This window comes from Lutra lutra, chromosome 9 (genome assembly GCF_902655055.1).
Source record: "Lutra lutra chromosome 9, mLutLut1.2, whole genome shotgun sequence".
NCBI classification, from domain to species: domain Eukaryota; kingdom Metazoa; phylum Chordata; class Mammalia; order Carnivora; family Mustelidae; genus Lutra; species Lutra lutra.
The window spans coordinates 144003917-144020254 of NC_062286.1; the positions used below are offsets into that span (position 1 = coordinate 144003917).

At 60.9% G+C, this 16338-nt stretch overlaps 1 protein-coding gene across 3 annotated transcripts in view; it reads left to right on the plus strand.

The window, feature by feature from the left end:
* The window catches only part of MYT1 (myelin transcription factor 1), a 70538-nt gene that overhangs the window by 28963 nt on the left and 25237 nt on the right, over nt 1–16338 (plus strand). For all 3 annotated transcript variants that reach the window (XM_047744252.1, XM_047744253.1, XM_047744254.1), the window contains exons 3-10: nt 2262–2316; nt 3229–3259; nt 7436–7498; nt 8128–8375; nt 9626–10552; nt 12372–12506; nt 13028–13118; nt 14072–14185. In XM_047744252.1, the coding sequence (XP_047600208.1) occupies nt 2262–2316; nt 3229–3259; nt 7436–7498; nt 8128–8375; nt 9626–10552; nt 12372–12506; nt 13028–13118; nt 14072–14185 (1664 nt within the window). The remainder of the gene's footprint in view (nt 1–2261; nt 2317–3228; nt 3260–7435; nt 7499–8127; nt 8376–9625; nt 10553–12371; nt 12507–13027; nt 13119–14071; nt 14186–16338) is intronic.

The window sequence follows — 16338 nt, forward strand, 5'->3', positions numbered from 1 at the left end:
AAGATGCTCGGCAAAATGAATGTCCCGGCTGTGAGCTTTATCAATAGGAGCTCGCAGTTCGCAAGCAGCGCCCAGTACGCATCCCTGCAACCCTTTCTGTTCTCTGCTCTTTGAATAATTTATCTGCAGGAAATCCAAATTGCCAAGGCATGCTTTAACCTAGCAGAATGATTGCCAATTTCCCTGGGAAAACTGACCAAAAAAAAAAATAAATAAATAAAAAAATAAAAAGGAGGTTGCCGGTTGCATTTCAGCTGAAAGCTGGCGCCCGGCAATCAGACGCATTAGCTTCATTGTGCGGCCGATATCGGAAGGCACGCGCTCGGGCTCAGCGCAGATGACATTTGAAGGCTCGTAAACGTAATGAAGTCCCTTTGACACCTGCTCCTCTCTTCACTTTAAATGTGAGTCATTGGTCCGTGGGGAACCTCTGCTTTAAAAATAGAGATTATAGTGATTCCGTTCCATGCTGCCCGAGAGCTGTCATGGGCCCGGGGGCTCCGGACGCTGGCTCTGCCGCCTGGGCCCGCAGGCTGCGTGGATCACCCCTGGGTTTGAGTTCTGGTCCTTAACAAATCACATAAAATGTTGTGTGTGACCGCTGCCTGTGGGGAGGCTCACTTTGCAGATTTCATCTTCCTAACTGGGGGGATTCCTTCCCTCCTGCCAGGGGCCTCTGTACCTCAGAGCTCAGGCTTTTCTCTCGAGGGCCTCCAGGCTCTGAAGCCTGAGTCTGTCGTCCTTCCTTTCTTCCTTCTGCTGTCTGGCCTTGCCTTTGACAAGCCTTGGTTGTGGCCTGGGACAGGTGGCATCGCTCCATCCCCTTCCCGACCACAGGGACAGGTGGTGAGCCCGGTGGGGCTCATGAGACACCTCCTGCCAGACAGAGGCCCCTCCCCCCGGACCTCAGAGACAAGGGGTGCTTCCACTGTCCCACCCACCTCCTACCTCGTCACAACCTGTCTGGCTAGATGTGTCATGGGTGACATCGGTCCAAGATTCTACGTGAGGACCTATGGCTCCGGGAGGGTCCCCTCCTTGGGCTTCTCCATGATGCTTATCCCCTGGCTTAACCCACCTGAGGGCTCTTCCTCGACTCCCCCACAGGACCATGTGGACCATGTTCCCCATGGGGATTAGGCAGGGTCGGGGAAAGTGGGGGTGCACTGATGGGCTCAGATGGGGCAGTCAGAGTGTGTGAGGGGTCTGCACTGTGCGGGGTGCCCTGCCCCCTCAGGAGGACCCACTCACCCACTCCTGGGAGAAGGGACATCCCTGGGAGGGTGGCCTGTGGGTCCTGATCACGTGGCCCCTCGGCCTGTGTTCTTGCCTGAAGCTGGCTCCCACCTGAGACTGCTTCCCACGTCTAGAGCCACAGTCTCCAGCATGGGGGCCACGGGCCCGGCTCAGATGTGCTGTGAGTCCAGGAGACATGCAGGGTCTCTGTGAGTTAGCACAAAACAGCCTCCCACTCAGAGACTTTTCTACGGATTACTGTTGAAGTGACAATGGTCTGGGTAGGTCGGGTCAGGTAAGGTTTCGTATATTAAAATCCGTGTCACGTGTCCTTTTACATTTGTAGTATGGCTGCTATCATGTCACTGTGCCTGACGTGCTCTCTGTCCCCACTGGGTCCTGGTGCCCCACTTCTGGGGACACACCCTCAGTGAGCACGTCCTGTCCCTGGGCTCAGGCCACTGGTCCCTGGGCTCCCTCCAGGACGGCATGCGGTAGAAATTGAAGTAATTCATTTTCTGGACGCTTTGTGGAGACCTGTTCCAGTCCCCTCCATCTGTTTCTAAGAGGGTGACCCCAGTGTGTTGGGGCCCTCACGCCCGTGGGAAGTTGGGCTCTGGGGCCCAGTGGGGGACCGGTTGTGATGCCCAAGTGAGCAGTGGTGGAGCTCCCCAGGCTGGCCAGGAGCCCGTGTGCTGGGAGCCCTACTGTCTGTCCATAAGCATCCGGCAGATGGGGCAAGGGCTCCTGCCGGAGGTTCCTGTGGGAGTGGGAAGGTGGGGGCAGTGGGTGGGCTGATTGCTGGGCCGGGAGCTGGGGTCTCCCCACTGAAACCCCTGCCCCACGCTTGCTGGCCTGGGTCTCAGGTCTTCTCTTCCTGCGAGCCTACCCCTTGGCCTGTCTGTGTCACAGGCTCTCCGCGACCGGAAGAGCTGGGGCCTGACCGCAACCAGAGGCCCTGCACAGCCCTCCCGGGTGGTCCTGGGCTGGGCCTTCAGTAACATCCCAGTTGTTTTTCCTTGCAGATGAGCTTAGAAACTGAGGACAAACGGGCTCGCACGCGCTCCAAGGCCCTCCGAGGTGAGTGCCGCCCCGCCCCAGCCCAGTGTGGCTGTGAATTCCAGGTCCTAAAGTAACAGACCCCACGCTGCTCAGGAAAGCAGAAGCCCACATTGGTGACCAGGCCCTGGGAGGCTCCTCTCCTGAGTCTGAGCACTTGGGGTCGTGCATGGTGTCTGGAGCCTTGAGGCCTGCGGTGGGGTCCGGACCAACCTGCCTGGGGTGTGGGTGAGCAGGTAGATGGCCCCACAGGGTGGGGAAGGCAAAGGTCCCTCAGGAGACCTTTCCGTTTGGAGCTGGAATGCTGCCAGGCTTCTGTGACAGCCTCCTGCCCTCCTGGGAGGTCAGTCCTAGTGCAGGAGGACACGGCAGGGGGTGGGGGGGCTTGTCAGATGGAGCTGGCAGGGGGCGGGGGGGGGGGGGGCCTTTGGCTGGCTCACCTCCCTGACTCCCTAAGTACACACCGGGCCAGGGCTGCACGTCTGGTGTGGGGAGGGGCCAGAGCGCTGAGCTTCCCGTGTGAGCTGCTCAGCTGGACCCCGATGTGCTTTTGCCCAGCGTGGCCCCTCACCAGGGACCAGCTGCTTGGTTCTCTCTGCCCAGGCTTCTCTGCTGGGTCAAGTTTCCTGTTGGAAGCTGACTTCCCATGGCAATTTGAGAAAGAGACACTGTCCTGGTCCTGAAGGCTTGGAGAGCGGGGACTGGTTGGGACGCCTGATCCCTCTGTAAGGCCAGCAACCTCTCGCGGGGAGATCTGGGGAAAGCATGGGCGGGGGTGGCAGCTCGCCCCCCTGGTCCCACAGTACATTCCAGGAGGTCAGGGAGGGATGGGGTTCCCTTCTCGCTGGGATTGTCTCCGCTTCTTTTCCGTTTGTGCCTTTTTAGTTCGGACTGCCATATGTGTTTCCCTGTTTCTCTCTTTCTCTCACCCAGTGCCCCCAGAACCCACAGGTGCCGACCTCAGGTAAGAAAGGCTTTCTGCTAGCACCCAGCATTGCCCATGCCCATGACCCCGAACACCCCACTGTCCCATATGGGGCACTTTGGATGGCTCAACCACCCCCGGGACCCCTTTCCTCCTTGCCATGAGTCCCCCTATCTTCACCTTGCCTCTGCTCTCTCCCACCTCTGTCCTGGCCCCACCACGCAGTCAGCCTTGGGACGGGGCAGAGATGTGCTGACCTGTGGTCACCACCAGGCCTGCCTGTCCCCGTGGCCCCCAGCCAGCAGCAAGGTGCTCATTAGGGGGCTCTCAGGAAGGGTTGTGCATCTGCTGGCCGGAGGCCCCATTTGGGCAGAGATGAGGGAAAGGGCTGCGAGGTCCCCAGTCGTCCACAGACTCTAGGTGCCGACCGTGGTTGGTGAGCTGGTGATCTTGCGCTGGCTGAGCTCTGTGAATTTCCAGAATCTAGGTCAGTTCTCACCGGGAGGGGCATCCTGAGGAGGAAGGGAGGACAGCCCACAGCAGGGATTTGCCAGGTCCAAGCAGGAGGGGCCAGGTCGACTTGCCCCCACCTGCTGGCTTCTGCCCTGGGATTGGCCCCTGGGATGGCCAGAGAGGAAGCCCCCCTAGTCCTTTGTGTCAGGGCTGTCCCAGAACCACCCACACGACCTTGGAACTTCAAACTCAGTGGGCCTGGGCCCTCAGTGCTGTTTTACTTAGGGCTGGTGATGTTCAGTAACCAACAAGGAAAACCGGCCCTCAGACCCCGCTGTTTCCTGAGGAGGGGCAGTGCCAGGTGTCCTGGCTCTGACAGGAAAGGGGAAAGGGAAGTGGTGCTCATGGATGGTCCCAGAATGTCAAGGGGTGTCAGGGGCCCCCTTTAATGGCCACAAATTCCCCATGAGACGGAGCTGGGTTTGGACTGCAGCTGTGCTAACCTGCCAGAGGCTTGTCCTTGGGGGACAGAAGGGCTCCAGGCCCACCCTCCTTCCCACAGAGCCCCCAGCCCCCAGCCCCCAGGCCCCTGGCCATGTTGGTGGGGCGCTTTGCCCACGCAGAAGGGCGAGACTGTTGCCCGTGTTAATGGAGAAACTAGGGACGAACGCATTGATATCTAATGTTTTAGCAACAATCCTCAAGGTTTGGGGCTGCTTGGAGCTGAGTGGAGTCCTCTGTGCCAAAGAGACGCCTATGTCCTGCCTGGGAGGTGCGGGTCACTCCTGTGCCCCTGAGCGCTCGCTGGCCGTGAGCTACACCTGGGGCTGTGATCTGTGGTGGGATCGTGGCTCTCGCTCCTTAGCTGTGCACACCAACCGCACGGGCACCTTTATGCTGTGAGAATGGACAGACACTGCAAGCCGCACCTCTGCCCAGCCCACCAGTGGCTCTGCCCGGTCCTGGGGAGGCTTATGCTCTGGGTGCCAGAGCAGGGAGACTGTGACCTGGAACAGGACATCACCGTATTAGATAAGCTCATGCACAAGTCACTGGAAGGGACAGCCGAGTTAGGGGGAAGCTCTATGGTGGTACTCGCTCCACGCATGAGGGATAGAGGCCTCCCTGTCCCAGAATTCGGCCCGCATCCCCTGTCCCAGTTTGTTTTTTCCCAGCTCGAGCAGGCTCCCAGGAGGCTGCTTGCTCTCAGGGGAGTGGCACGGCTGTTGTTAGGAGCTGAGTTGAACAGGAGGCTGACCGGGAGCCGCCAGGGCTCTGAGTGCCTTCTCCTGCCTCTGGAGCCCACGTTGCTTCTCTGTGCCCTGGGTTTAACGTTGAGCACCCAAGAGGAAGCAAATGGACCTGGTGGCTTTTCCTTTGCATCTGTGAGGAGTGGGAAGAACTGTGGGACACTTTGGTCTGTGTCCTGGTCTGGGCCCGCCTGCAGCTGCACAGCCTGGGAGGGGCTGTTGGAGGGGTTGGCTGGTGGGAAGGTGGGGCACCTGCTTCCCCCTGCAGATGCCTGCTGGGCCCCCTCCAGAGCACGTTTGAGGAGAGCCACCCATCTGTCACACCTGCATCTGGGTTCTCTCCCAGCCATGTGACCTCACTGGAGGGCCTCCTCGGAGCCAGTGGCCAGCTCCTGCCCAGGAGACAGATGAGAATGGAGGGGTGCCCCACCTGCCTACAGGGGGCTGGAGGGAAGTCAGTCCTGTCCAGGGCTGGTAGCTGAGTGCAGGGCTCCGGCTGGGGTTTGGATCTTCCTGGCCTCAGCCTTGACTTTCCTTGACACCTGTAGCTTATGGTTGGATGTGCAAAGCTGTCACCAGGATCCTGCTCAGTTGGGACCATGAGCAGGCTGTCTGCAAGCCTCCTGTCTATCTTCCTGTCCCTGCCACCCTCCGGGAGCCACAGCGGGGAGCTCAGGAAGGAGCCCTGGCTGCATCGGCCTCCTCCCCCCAAGACGGGGGAAGCTGGTGCTGCTTCTTCGCCTGGGCCCCAAGCACCCTGGGGGCGCTTGTAAGGGAAATGGCTTGAACCGTGCAGCCCAGGCAGTGGGTAGGCAGCCGCTGGGCTTTGACTGGGTCTCCCGTGGCCACTGCGTGGGGAGCCAGAGTGCAGGGGCCCCGGCTTCTGATCCCACAGCGGTCCTCACCTGCCCCAGACATGTGGGCTCCCTGCCCACCCTGCTGCCCCCTGGGCTAGAGGCCAGGACACTGGTGAGCTGGTGGCTGGAGGTGTGGCTCAGAGCTGGTGATGCATCCGGGGGCAGGGCCAGCGGCCTTCAGGACTCCACAGCAGCTGCCACATAATTGCCTGATTAACTCAGTGATTAATCGGCTAATTGGGACCTCAGCTTCAAATCCCTAGTAACAAGGACCTTTTGTGAAAAGTCTCAAAGCTAGCTCTTGAGAGAGAGAAAGCAAGCGTGGGGCATAGATTTTTAGAATAGACGGCCAGGGGCAGCAAGTCCTGGCTGTCTGGAAAGGAAATCCACAATAAAACGTGGCACGTCTTCCCTCCCTCTCCCCTGTCCTCTCCCCCCCTTCCTCCATCCCTTTCCCCTCTCTCCCCTTCCTCCTTTCCTTTCTTCCTTTTAAACTGAGAATCAGCCGAGGTGGCCTCAGCCTGGAGGGCAGCAGGGAGACGGCACTGTTGAGCTCGTAGGTGGGGTGGGGCTTGCCTCCATCCACTGTCTTGTTCTCCCTGACCCGCCCACGAGGGTGACCTGTGTGGCCTGGGGACCCCACAGTGCATTGCCGTTAGGCTGTGATCAGTCAAATTAGAAACCATCAGGCGTGTCTAGACTGAGGTCGCGGGCCGTGTCCCTTCCGGGGCCCACCCTGTTCTTCCCTCCCAGGATCTGGGAGAGCCTGATCAGACCCCCTGATGCCACGCCTGTTAAAAACAAGGGCTTCCCATCTTGGGACAGCCCCTCCCCGGAGGAGCTCGGGCTCAGCCTCCCCGGGGTGACCTCCCATGCCTTCTCCCATTTCTCGGGACGTTGTTTGCCACTCCGGAACAGGAGGGAATGTCTGCTTCTTGCTGTCTGCGGTCTGTGGATGTGCCCAGCAGCCCATGGGATCCCGGCCTTGCACAGGGCTGACTCCAGGCAAACTGGGCTGGGTGGTAGGCCCCATGCCCATGATCTGACGTTTCCAGAGCTTTCCGTGGTTTGGTTCCATAGGGCGACAGATGACAGTGGCGGGGGAGGGACTCCTGGGTGCCTCGCCTTCCTCCCCGTGCACTTGCTGGCCCCAGGGTGCATAAGGCCCAGCAGCCCCCTTCCCCCCAGCCCCCCCACACGTCTATGGGTCGCCCCCGGGTCATAGGCCCTCCTGGCCTCACCTCTCTGCACCAGGCTGCGGGCCTCAGAGCACAGTGATGGCCGGCTTTGCCCTTGGGCCAGCCTCAGGTGCTGGTTCTGGGGGCTCCACAGAGCGTCCTGTTTCTTGGCTGCTGGGAAGCGGCCGCAGTTTGCTGGCAGTGGGAAAGACTCACGCACAGAAAAAAGAAGCCGTCTAGGAGACACCGACATTGGAAGTCTTGATCTCATACATGCAGATCTTTAATTAAACACACTCATAAAATTGTAATGAGTCATTCATTTCCTTAAATGGGGTGAGTTATTTCATTAATTTTTAGTGAACTGCAAGCAGCCGTTCTGAGATGCACTGTTTGGAGACAGTCTCCTGCTCCCGGGGAAGGGTCTGGGGCGGGCAGGTCTTTCCCCACCTGACCACCCTGCTTCTCTCCCACCAGCTGCCCCACCCCAGGATGCACTGGCTCAGGACACATCCGGGGCAAGTACTCCAGACACCGCAGGTAAGGGGGCTCCTGGAGAGCAGTGGGACTGCGGGCTGCTGGAGCCCCTCGCCCTCTCTGGGCCCTTTTGTAGATCTAGAACCTTCCATCTGTGCCTGTAGCTGCAGAGGCCAACACGGCCGTGGCGTGTCATGCCGCGGCCTCTCTGCTGGGGGCACAAGGCCAGAGGAGGGCGTTGGGAGGGAGTTCAGAGCGGACCTGCTATCCACGAGGGTGGCCTCGGTGAGCTGCCACCTGGTTGTCGCTGTGGTCAGCTTGACTGCAGTGGGGGAAGGTGTGCGGGGTCTGGAGGTGGAGAGGAAAGGCCCCGGGGCACCCGATGGCCTGCCAGGTGGGAGGAAGTGGGCTGGGACCGACAGAGGGCCAGTGCCCGCCTCAGCCCCGCAGGGGGCGTGGCGTGGACGGGGCCGCTGAGGTTAGGGCTTATGAGAGAAGAACAATGCACAGTTTAAAGCATGTGAGTTTTTAATTCAGAGAAAATTTAAGTACCTCAACCTGCCTGTCCTGAATGTGGGGCTTTTAGCTGAGGGCCAGCTTCCACCACAGGGAACACGGCTGCCAAGGGTGGAGTGTGGGCGGGAGGGTCCCAGAGAGCCTCGACAGGGCGGCCCTGGTCCCCTTCCTCCCAGTTCGCAGAGCTGCCCGCTGGCCAAGAAGAGGAAGCTGGAGGGTGCCACGGCCGAGCACCTGGCGTCCACACGGAAGTCCCGGTCCCTGAAGCTGGCGCTGGACGAGGGCTGTGGCGCGGACACCGACGGCAGCGAGGACGCCGAGGTGAAGGACGCCTCTGTCTCGGATGAATCGGAAGGAACTCCGGAGGAGGATGAGGCTGAACTGCCAGGACAGGAGGAGATTCATCGTCCCGAGCCAGCTGAAGGTGCTTTGTGGCTCTTTCTCCCCCGAAATAAAGGGAGCTTAGTGTGGCCCTGGAGAATCACAGCCTGCGAGTGGGGAGGGGCCCCACTCCGAGGCAGTGAAAGCGCTGCTGAGGAAGCCCTTCCTGAGAACAAGTGGGGTCTTGTCCTGACATTCGTTGGGGTTTCCTGGAGAGGGGCCGGAGCAGGGCGTTGGAGGGGCCTGTGGGCACATTCTCTGGGAACGCTGTGGGTGTGTGTGTGTATGTGTGTGTGTGTGCGTGTGTGAGAGAGATGGATGGACAGATGGGTGTGGGCTGTGCCTCGGGTCGTGGGGGAAGGGGGGGAGGGGGCTCAGACAGACCCCCTCCACCCAGCTCCAGGGAAGGGCAGCTGGGGGTGGGGCGGGGGTCTGCTTGACATCAGGTGAGACTGTGGGGATGTCCAGGGAAGTCTGGGGTGGGCTTTCTGCTCCGAGCATTCTTCCCGGCGGGTGGGGGGAGGCCCAGACATCGGCAAATGCTGGTGTGAAAGTGGCCCTGGGTCCCAGAGGGAAGTGTCCATGTGCCCCCCCAGCCTGGCAGACTTCAGTCCTGGGAGTGGGACTGAGACCTGAGGTCCCGAACCCCCAGAACAGCAAGGTGCTTGAGTCTTCTGGCCTTGCACGGTCCGAGAGGGGTTTCTACTTTATTGTGGAGCCGATTCTCAGCGAGCATCCTCCTGGGGGGTCTCTGGTTGTCTTTGCAGTGGTGTGTGGCCCAATGGGCTCTAGGCAGAAAGCACTAGCCTGCCCACTTTCTTACAGAGGATTCGGGCAGCAGCCCCGGCTGGCCCCCCTGGAATAGGCGCCCACACCTGGGGCGTCCTTGCGCCCACCCCATAGGCCGGTGTGTGGGGAGCCTTCACCACAGCAAGGTCATGGCACTTAAGATGTGTACACAAGGGTCTTTTAAAAACATAAATTCCTTTTCTGCTTTGTGTTTATGAAGCAAATTTTAGAATCTGTTGTATTAAGTGCCATTTTATGAAATGCAGGTTTACCCAATTTGAGAAAGTAGCCTTAAAGGGAGGGGCTGTTAGTAACAAGTATCAGAGAGTCTCCCAGCTTCAGAAGAAGTAGTGACCCCTTCTCCTCCTCAAATAAGTTCACCGCGTGTCTGCGGCCCAGCCGGCATGCCTGACCACCTTCCCCTCTCCGGGGGTGTCGTGCTCCCTGGGCGGTTGGGGCAGGGCGCTCCTTGGGCTTTTCCCACATGTTTCTAATTCTGTGCAGGAAGGAGCCCTGTCAAGTCCCACTTCGGATCCAAGCCTGTCGGCAGCTCTACGGGCCCCGCCAAGGGCAGCTACAGCAGCTACCAGGAGATCATTGCCACTTCTCTCCTCAACCTGGGCCAAATCACTGTAGAGACTCTAGTTGGGGAGGACTTGGGCCAGGTGGCTAAGCCGGGCCCTGGTGTTGTGCACCTGGTTCAGGAGGAGGCTGAGGAAGGGGCCACCAGTGACGAGGGGGAGAAGGACGTGTTCCTCCGGCCAGAGGCTACAGAGCAGGTGGTGGGAGTCACCAGGGAGCGCCCCCAGGAGCTCGGTCCCCAGGCCGTGGAGGGTGTGGCCAGTGAGGAGTCCAGCAAGAGGAAAGTTGCTCTGGGTAACGAGGAAGAGGAAGAGGAGGAGGACGAAGAGGAGGAGGAGGATGAAGAGGAGGAGGAAGAGGAGGAGGAGGAGGAGGAGGAAGAGGACGAGGAAGAGGAGGAGGAGGAGGAGGAGGAGGAAGAAGAGGAGGAGGAAGAGGAGGACGAGGAGGAGGAGGAGGAGGAAGAGGAGGAGGAGGTGGCCGCTCCTGAGGTCATCTGCCAAGAGGATGCCCCCCTTCCCCCCAGCCAGAAGGCCCCTGAAGCCCGGCCACTGGCCTCGCCCAGCCCCAAGCCTGAGTACTCTGTCCTGGGGGAGGAGCGCTCTGACGACGGCCGGGACGAAGACGCGCGCTCCCAGAAGTCCGAGGTCACTGACGTGTCGGAGATGTACGATGTGATGACACGTGGGAACCTGGGTCTTCTGGAGCAGGCTATTGCCCTAAAGGCTGAGCAGGTACAAGCCGTCTGTGAGCCCGGCTGCCCGCCCACCGAGCAGGGCCAGCTGGGCCCTGGGGAACCCGGGAAGGCAGTGAGGCCCCTGGATGCCCGGAAGAACTACTGCAACAAAGGTAGGGCTGGCGGCCGGGCCCACATGCCCTCCCGTCCTCCCTCCCTCCCACCCTCCCCCCCCCCCCCCCCCCCCACCAGGGCTGGGTAGCGCTCGTCCCCCCACCGTCCCCACTGGGTATGGAGAGGCAGGCTGAGGTACAGGTGTGTCCAGAACGGAGGACCTTACCGGCTGGAGGCAGGGCTGACAGGTGCAGACAAAGGGCACACATACACATAACTACAGACTGGCCACGGATGCAGGGAATGGGCTCACTCTGCCCTTGTGGGGCGGTCCAGAGAGAGCAGCAGAGCTCCTGAGGGGGAAAGGTTAGGAGGGACAGTCAGCTAGCTCCAGCAGCTCAGCCGCAGCTTGGGGGCTGGCCGTGGTCATGGAGAGACACAGGCAGACCCTGGGCGGACACAGCTGGGTCATAGAGACATTGAGTGAGCTCTGGGGAACACCCGTTGGTAGGTAAGTGGGGACACGGCACAGATTTCCTAGGGAACCTCGATGAGATGAGCTTGGGGCAGACGCTGAGGGACACAGCTGAGGGGACACAGATGAGGATGTTGTTTCAACCTGGAGGAGACCTGTCACCTTTCAGGGTGGCACAGATGTGGGGATAGCTGCTCGAGAGCTTGGATTCAGACTGGCAAGGTCTTCAGGGGACGTAGGTGCAAGGAGACCCAGATGAAGGTGACCCAAATTTAGGGAGTCGGAGCTGCATAGAGTGTCAGTCTGCGGGCAGTGGGCTTGAGGCTCACGGATCAGGGCAGAGATGTGTATGGCTGGGGGACACTGGCTGAGTGATGGCCACAAGCCCGGGTGTTAGGGTGACTCAGACCTGTGAGAATGGACACTGGGGGACCTGCCTCCAGGGATAGAGTTGAGGGCATGGACCCAGGGGACGGAGCCTCAGGGTGAGGAAGATGGCCGAGCTGGAAGCACCGGGCAGGGGAGAGACAGGGCTCACGCCAAGGGTCGGATGTAGCCCGAGCCCCAGATAGAGCCCGTGTTCTGGAAGCAGGCATGGGGGACGGGTTGGGGACAACCCTGCCTGCTGGGTTGGTGGATGTCCAGCTTCCTGCTCATTTGAACATGGAGATGCAGAGCCTGGGGCCCTGCACTTCAGAGCCCCCCCGGGTTTCTGCCTTGCCTGGGGGAGGCATTCTGAGTGTGGCTGTGTGACCTCTGCTTCTCCTGGAGGGAATGGCTGCACCCAGAAATTTCTCTGGGACATCAGCTATGCTCTGGGGATCATTGTGTCCTGACAAGTGTTCCCTTCTGGCCCTACCTCCTATAGGGACATCCCCTGGCCCACAGAGCCTAGACTTGAGTTCAGCAACTGAGATTTGAGTTGAAATTTCTGCCCATGCCTTTATTAGTCATGCAGCTTTTGGCAAGTTAACGTCTTTGTCCTCGTTTTGTCAAAACCAAAGGACAGGTCCCGGCAAGGACCTGGTCCCATTTTTCACCTCTCTGTGCAGAGGCTGGAGCTCTAGGCTCGGGGGCTCTGGAGGCATGGCCCCAACGCTGAAGCCAACAGGCTCCCACAATGTCAGCAGGAGTGGGGACGGAGGGCACCAGCTGCCACCTGTGTCCTCCTCCTGAATACGCCGCCCACCCTGTTACATGGGAGGGTTTTCCATGAGGATGGCCAATGTGGGCCAGTGTCCCCAGAATGATCCAGCCCCGGTGCCTCCCAGGCACCTGGGCAGTCTGGCCACTCTGCTCCGGACGCTGTGAATGAAGGAGCATGGCTGTCCCAGCCCCCTCCCCACTCGCCACCCACCACACGGTTTTCTCACTGCACGGACTGATGCATCTTGTGTGTTTAGATCCCTCAAGAGCTGAGAAACGTGAGATCAAGTGTCCGACTCCAGGCTGTGATGGCACCGGCCACGTCACAGGGCTGTATCCTCACCACCGAAGCCTGTCTGGTTGCCCCCACAAGGACAGGATCCCCCCAGAGAGTGAGTAGCTGTGCACCACTCAGACCATCTCTGTTGCTTGGATGGCATTCCTGTGGAGGAGGGGTCACCCAGGGCCCTATCTCTTTGGACCGGCTCTGTCCAGATGCCCCAACTTGAGCCCTACGAGGCTGGGGATGTGCGGCATACCCTGTCACCTGCCTTGAGACTGCAGCCCCATGCCAGGGCCCCAGGAGGCCTGTGAGGGGACAGCCAGTCGCCTGTGCTCTGACGGGCACAGGAGAGGGCCTGTCCTCACTTCCAGCCTAGAGGCAGTAACTGCGAACAGGAGTCTCAAAGGCAAATCACAGAACCACCGGGGGGTTTGAGGGCAAGTTGGCTTCTGCCCCAGGGAGGCCGGGGCCACGGTGGGCGGGAGCACAGCTGGACTGGGCTGAGGCCGGCGGGCCCTCCCGGCTGCTGCTCTCAGCTGCCATCCTCCCACAAGGTTGCAGACCTCACATGGGGCCCCTCCGTCTTCCTTGGCCGTGCTCAGCGTGTCCCTCCCTCTGGCTCTCTCGCAGTCTTGGCCATGCACGAGAACGTGCTCAAGTGCCCCACCCCCGGCTGCACCGGCCAAGGCCACGTGAACAGCAACCGCAACACTCACAGAAGGTACTTAGGTAGAACTGGGCGTGGCGGGGGCGGTGGTGGGACGGGCTGGGCCTTGTGTGTGTGCCCCGGCCTGGGATGGGTGCACGGTCAGGGCAGGCCTCTTGGTGGGGTGTCGGAATGGTGCCCCGAGGTGTGGTCCCTATGGGAGTGGTCCTGAGACACGAGGGTGCTGGAGGGATGGGTGTGTGCCCCCCAGAGAGGCCTCTTGCCCTTGGGGAGAGCCAGGTGAGGCTCTCCTGGGAGGCCTCCACCCGCCAGGACCGAGATCCAGGCTAGAGTGTGGGGGCCGCGGCCCAGGCAGACCTGATATTCCTGGGGTTCCCTTGGGATTTCGCTGTCTGCCATCCTGCACAGCGAGAGGTGACCGTACTCCCCACCCGGAGCGCCTTGGGTAGTGTGGCTGTGACGGGCTGTGTCCTTGCAAAGGCGGCTGCACTTCTCTGAGAAGAGGCCACACTCCTGAGTGGGGCTGTGGTTGTCCCTTGGCCAGCAGCCGGTCAGCCCAATGCTGACAGCTGAGGTTGCTCCCACGGTGTCTTAGATCAGGTACTTGCCGGGGAGGGGCCTGGCCTCCAGGGTCAGCACCTGGGGTGTGTGGCTGCATGGCCTTGGGACTCCCCGGGTTGGCTGATGGAGCATGAGCCAGAGACAGGTCCCGAGGGCTACTCTCTGGTCGGCAGTGAGAGGAGGGCAGGGAGGTGAACGGCAGGCCCACTGCCCAGACCTGCCTCGAGCTGTGAAAGCATTTAGGGTCGGCTCTGTCTTCCGCTGTCATTGCTGAGGGTTTCCCCAAACAGAAAGCGACGTGCACAGCTACCCTGAGGGCTCGAGGACAGAGCAAGAGAGACAGGAGACTTCCCTGGGCTCTGGGTGGTGTTTGCAAGCTCCTGGCATGGACAGGCTGGGTCTGGGTCTGGAAGACAGTCCTTAGCTGACCTCTACCTTTTCTCCAGTTTGTCTGGATGTCCCATTGCTGCTGCTGAAAAATTGGCCAAGTCTCATGAGAAGCAACAGCCTCAAACGGGAGACCCTTCCAAGAGTAGCTCCAGCTCCGATCGGATCCTCAGGTGAGTGAGATGAGCCCCAGAGCGGAAAGCACCTGCCCTCCAGGGTCCCACAGGGGTCTTCCCAGCATCTCTGGGTGGCCCACGCGCACGTGCGTGTGCGTGTGCTGAGGGCCTGAGTTGCCCTGGGGGCCTCCCAGGGGGAGCTGGAGGCTAGATTCTGGGGCACATAGGACAGAGTCTGACAGCTGCGCACTCACCCGTGTTTCCGCTGTGGCACAAACCTGCGAGGCCGCCCTGCCTTGCTCTCCCCGAAGGCATCAGCTCTCCCCTCTGGGGAGTGCTCAGGGGCTGTTTGTGGAGATGCTGGTCCTGTCTCCAGAGACCAGACTACCCCAGCTGGCGGCCATTAGCGTCCAAACACTCCAGGAGCTGCTCCTTCCTGGCTGTCCTGCCTGCACCTCCCTCACCTCAGGGAAGGACCCTGAACCGAGGGCGAGGACGGAGGCCTGTGGTGCCCTTCAGAGCACGGCCTGCATGTGACCCCAGAGGTTCTGAGGCAGCCATAGGCAAGCGTGTGTATAGACAGATGTCAGCGATCAGGGGCTCCCCAAAGGCCATTAAGAATGCATGTGCTTGGCATCCCGCCACCCCTGTGCCTGTGAAGGCAGGAGCCACAGTGTCGGGAGCTTGCCCAAGACAGCAATTATTGGCGAGGGGGGCGTGGAGGGAGCTGGCCCTGGCCCCTGGCCAGCCTGGCCTCAGATTCTTGCTTTTGGCCAGCGAGGTGGCTCCCCACCAAGTGCCCTCACTCTGTGGATACTCTGCTCCCCGTGTCTCTGAGGGACCGGGACTTCAGAAGCCTTTCCCTTCCCCAGTTCTGAAGATCCCAGTCCCGTGTCTGCCCCTCAGAGGAGAATGTTGAGCGGGCACGAACCTGGGCAATAGCGCAGACCCTGGTCTGGAGAGAGGCCCGCCTCCTTCCAGGGCCCACGCAGCCCCCTGTCCCTTCCCTGGTGTGTGCCTGCCAAGGTCTCAGCCAGAGAACCTGGCCACCCCCCTTGACTTGCTCTGTGGGTCCTCTGTGAGGGGTCTCCGGGCGGGGGGGCCAGAGCCAGGGCCTCACCCCTCTGCACTTCCATCCACGGGGCCTTCAGCCCTGCGTGTCCAGTGGGCTCCTTTCCACCTGCTGGCTGACTCTGAAGATGCTTGGAAGCTGCTTCTTGCTTCTATCCTGTAACTGTTCCTTCCAGCTTGCCGTGCTACTAATCCAGTTTTTTCCTGCCTTGATCTAAGTCAAGGGTAAAACGTCAAACCAGCAGGCAGGCGAGGTCCTGGGAGCTCAGAGTCGGGGGCCAAGAGCCTCCCACACGGTGGCTGTGCTCCCAGGAATCGGACCCCCCTTCGCGGACTTCGCAAATACCTCGTGAGGCCTGAACGAGGTCGTGACATTTCGCCTCCCCAGGCCCTTGGTGCCGAGCTTCGGACGGTAGCAATGGAGGCCGGTGTTCAGGCTCTGCTTCTGCGGCGTGGCCATGTTTCTGGGGGTCGTCCCCGGGGGGTGGGGCGAGGCTGTGCAGACGTGTGCTGGCGTCCCAGACACTCCCATCTGCTACGGGATGGGGCCCCGGCCAAGGAGCCCAGCAACCCGTGCGCCAGCTCCAAGCTCAGGGTTCTTTTCTCCACTGGGTGGTGCCTGAGCACTCTCCGGGGACTCCTCGGGGGGCTGCCTGGCCCTCTGCCCTCCTTGCGGAAGGGGAATGGGCCTATGCTTGGGACAGCTGCTTTTCCAAAGTCCAGGCTCAGATCTGATCTCCTCAGGGCTGCGGGGTCTGTCCCCGGGCTCCTATTTCATCGTCCCACCTCCCCTTCTTGAACCCCGGCCGCAGCCGTTGCTTGGCTCAGAGTCGGAGCAGAGAGAGCTGCCGTGCCTCTCCTCTTCCTTCCCTTCTCTCTGAGCTGATCAGCGCAGAAGCCTGTCCACATACTGTGTGGGGGCCACTCCCCGCCTGGCTGGTCTTCCTGCCCCAGCGCCGTGCTGTCTCCGCTCCTATCTTCACGCCCCACTGTCCTGTATGTGCAACGTTGTGCAGTCTCGTGACCGTGAGCGAAGGCCCGCAGGGGCTCCCTGCTGTCAGCCTGCTCAGCCCCTCTGCGGCTCTTCTCCACGGACGTCAGGCAGAGAATAGTGCAGGGCTGAGGCCCTGGCCAGTCGA